Below are 3,344 nucleotides of genomic sequence, written 5' to 3' on the forward strand. Positions count from 1 at the left end.
TTCAAGACTTCAATTTTGTCCTTCGTGTTTAAGGATCGCAATGCCAAACGACCAAGGACCCACACTGTCTGCCTGCGCTCATTGCATTCATTACGAAAAACTTCATTTGCTAAAATTTCATAAGAAAAACAATGCCAAAGTCATCTGCATTTCTCCACCAGAGCCCAACAAGCCAGGGACCAGACTTGACTCACATCTCTACACCAGTCAAAAGTGATCACACCGATCTAGATCATTTGCATGCACCAAGCAAAAACACGGTATCTCCAAAAGAAGAGGCACAAGTGTATCAGTCCAAACGATCTTAGTCCACAAGATCAATTGTCCAAACAATCTTAGTCCACATGATCTATAGACAGTGCTAAGCCAGCTCCTACAACTCTCCAAAACATTTCTCTTTCTCAGCGAAAAGAGCAAAAGTTGTTCCTGCCCTTCCTTGAGAAAAGCATCAAAACTCCCTTTTTTAAGCCCGTTTCTCACAAGCCGGACCAGCTCCATTCCTTCCTGCTCTGCTCATTATCCTCAACGCTATGGCATCGCCGCTACCTCGACGGTATTCAAACATCAGGGTGTCACCAATTACGAAGCCGTTCGCTTTGACCACGCGTGGCCACCCACTAATACTGGTGCGCTTGACATATTGGCGCAACTGGACCAGCCACTTCCTCCCCAGTGGATCTTCTATGACCACGCTTCTCTTTGATTTTAGCCTCGCCTCTCTTGCAAAAGCTGCTGGAAGATTCTGAAATCCCAACATTTACAATCAGTACAAAGTAGGTCTTCCGACTAGTATATTTAAATCAAGGAAAAATACTCTTGGAGAGGAATAACGATTTTAGATTTGACTAAATCATAAAATTTGAAAGATTTTGACAAGAATATGTCCAGATAACCTTTCAGCGATGAATATAATCAGGAACAGAGTTCTTGTATGTCTCCTAGTAATAACAAGAACCCTTTTCCTCTAGCACAAGATGAGAGCCATGCCACAGTTTTGACCTTGAAAAAATGCAGCAAAAGAAGCAAATGCGAACTGCGCATAGGTCCCAGTCCCACTAAATCACCTGTGACAGTGCAACTGAGTACCTATGAATTCGACGAACAAAATAAAACAAGTCCATACTTACAAGCCAACGCATTTGAAATTTCCTCATGGAGCACACAAAATAAGGATGCCTAGCAGGCATGTTACTTTCAACCCCCATAAGCGACTCTTCCTCCTCTTTTTTGACCTCATCGAATGGACCGCTTTTTTCTTCAGCATATGCACCTGAATGCCTTGAAGAATTCCGTGACTACTTTCTTACAGAAAAATCAAGCAGGAATGAACAAGAAAACAAGGGCTTAGAGCTCACCAGGTTGTCCTCCATAACTCCTTGTAGAAATGGTTTTTCTCTCGCAGCAATCTGTGTCATATACGACCACTTCAAATGTCTCCTGACCAACCATTGAGAAAATTACCAGCTCCCCTAATTCCAAGTGTAGGTCCTTCACAAACTCTGCAAGACCTTGTGAAAAGCGGTAGCCTCGTCACTTTCTTCTGTCCTAATGAACCATGACCTCCGGCCGCATTTGACAAGAAGTTTCTTCGGTACATTTCCCTGGAAATTCTTCAGAAAAGCTGGTGGGATTTTCTGCGCATAAGTAAAAAAATCTGTGATGTATTTCTTATTGGATATCCACCTTCCCTCACCAAAATAACATGAAATGAAAATACTGTTCCAAGGAAATGCTTCAACAGATTCATAACAAGTATCTATTGCTTTTTAGATCATAATCAGGTTTTCAGACATTGTGAAGGAAAATTCGTTGTTGTGTGTAAGGGGGAAAAAAGTGGGAAACTCTGTATATAACAACATACTCTACTAGGCAAGGTCCTAATGATGAGACAAAAAGTTGAATCCTGGTTCTGTTAGAGTAAACAATTTGGAGATAGATGTGTATGAAAGAAGACTCACTTGATGTCATAAATTGATCTAGAATTCAAGAAATTGTCCGCCCATTTTAGACTAGGTGGTATAGCGACAATGCAAGTATGTCGCTACAGCAAAATGATATCCAAAGAAAGTCCATGTTTTCTTTCTGCCTGCATCTAGATTTCGAAGTGAAAGAGAAACCGACATTGTCTATTATCTAAGAGACCACTTTCAAAGGCCCAGGATCTTATCGCAAACGAGTTTCCTATTTACATTTCAAGTTTATGGTTGCCCATCCGACAATCGAACATCTTATCAAAGTAAAGAAAAGAGTAAAAGACCCTCGGCATACTGAACTTCGACCCGAGCAAATCTTGGCCATCAATGTTCTCAAATAGTGTTAAAGAAGCGCAAATAGAACTGTTCATGAGCAGTAATAACGCGGTAGACAACAGAGAAACAATCTGAATCAGAGAGTTACAGAACAGAACAGCACATGCTGCTTCCCGGATTTCCTCAACTTCCACAAAAGCTTAAAAGAAGACGACCCACGACAATGCAAAGATTTTCTTTAAGAAAAGATTGCGACAAAGACTGAGACAGAGAATTGGTGAATGCCAAGCACTACACCGTGCCACAAATCAAATCCTTCCCCCGCCCGCCATCAAAAGACAACCTCTTCATATGATGCATTTAAGGGAACCTTGTTTTAGTTGTGCTGAAGCAATAAGGTGCAAATAACTCAGAGAGACAGAGAGAGCGAGAGATAGAGAGACAGAGAGAGCGAGAGATAGAGAGACAGAGAGGAGGGTTACGATCTTGCGGGTGAAATCGCCTAGCAACTTCTTGAAGAAAGAAGGGGGACGCTCGCTCCGCTCCATGGCCATCTCCATTCCGTCGACGGTGAAGGGGTGGAGGTAACGAAAAGCCTCTACGAATAATTTAGTGTTTGCAACGACGCTTGCTCTCTCAGCGTCCACTCCGCGATCATAATTACTCGCACTGGTTTCTCGAAAAGGGACGCTGGAGAGGGAAGCCCAAAGATCAGGAGAAATGCATTGATGGAACTCCACGCTTGAGACGGAAGCTCAAAACTTTTTTGTACTAAATATGTAATCAACATGGATTTTGAGATCACTAGTTGACAAAAATCTTCTAATTTTTTCCATATCAAAGATCGAAAAACTATTTTCAAGACATTTTCTGTCCAATATTTTACTAGCTATTGTTCTTAAATTAGTTTTCATTCATGTGTGACGCACGGACTACAAATAGAAATCTTGCTCTAACCTATAGCAATTATAGAAGTACAATTCAAGTAATTTTGTTATTATTATTACTACCATAGAGTTTTTTCCCTGCACACTTGTTAAACACTAAATTTTAAAAAATTGTAATTTTCGATATTTTATCTTACTCGTATTATGT

General features: G+C 40.8%; 1 protein-coding gene across 1 annotated transcript; it reads right to left on the reverse strand.

Moving 5' to 3' along the window:
- Nucleotides 1–309: 309 nt before the first annotated feature.
- On the reverse strand, nt 310–2,814 carry LOC115689319 (B3 domain-containing protein Os03g0619600-like). The gene is made up of 4 exons (XM_056307715.1): nt 2,732–2,814; nt 1,356–1,634; nt 1,128–1,270; nt 310–742 (listed from the first exon to the last, which is right to left on the reverse strand). The coding sequence occupies exons 2-4, from the start codon at nt 1,447–1,449 to the stop codon at nt 464–466; spliced, it is 516 nt and encodes a 171-aa protein (XP_056163690.1). The 5' UTR covers nt 1,450–1,634; nt 2,732–2,814; the 3' UTR covers nt 310–463.
- Nucleotides 2,815–3,344: the final 530 nt, after the last annotated feature.

This window comes from Syzygium oleosum, unplaced genomic scaffold (assembly GCF_021117445.2).
Source record: "Syzygium oleosum isolate NSW1041296 unplaced genomic scaffold, Sole_v2.1 Sole_v2.58, whole genome shotgun sequence".
In the NCBI taxonomy this organism is placed as follows: domain Eukaryota; kingdom Viridiplantae; phylum Streptophyta; class Magnoliopsida; order Myrtales; family Myrtaceae; genus Syzygium; species Syzygium oleosum.

Bases quoted from the DNA above. Each gene is read 5' to 3' on its own strand.
- LOC115689319 (XM_056307715.1), bottom strand. From the start codon at position 1,449: ATGGTTGGTCAGGAGACATTTGAAGTGGTCGTATATGACACAGATTGC. The intron at 1,271-1,355 runs GTGAGCTCTAAG...CAAGGCATTCAG, and splicing joins GAGTTATGGAGGACAACCTG to GTGCATATGCTGAAGAAAAA. The intron at 743-1,127 runs GTAAGTATGGAC...TTGGGATTTCAG, and splicing joins AATTTCAAATGCGTTGGCTT to AATCTTCCAGCAGCTTTTGC.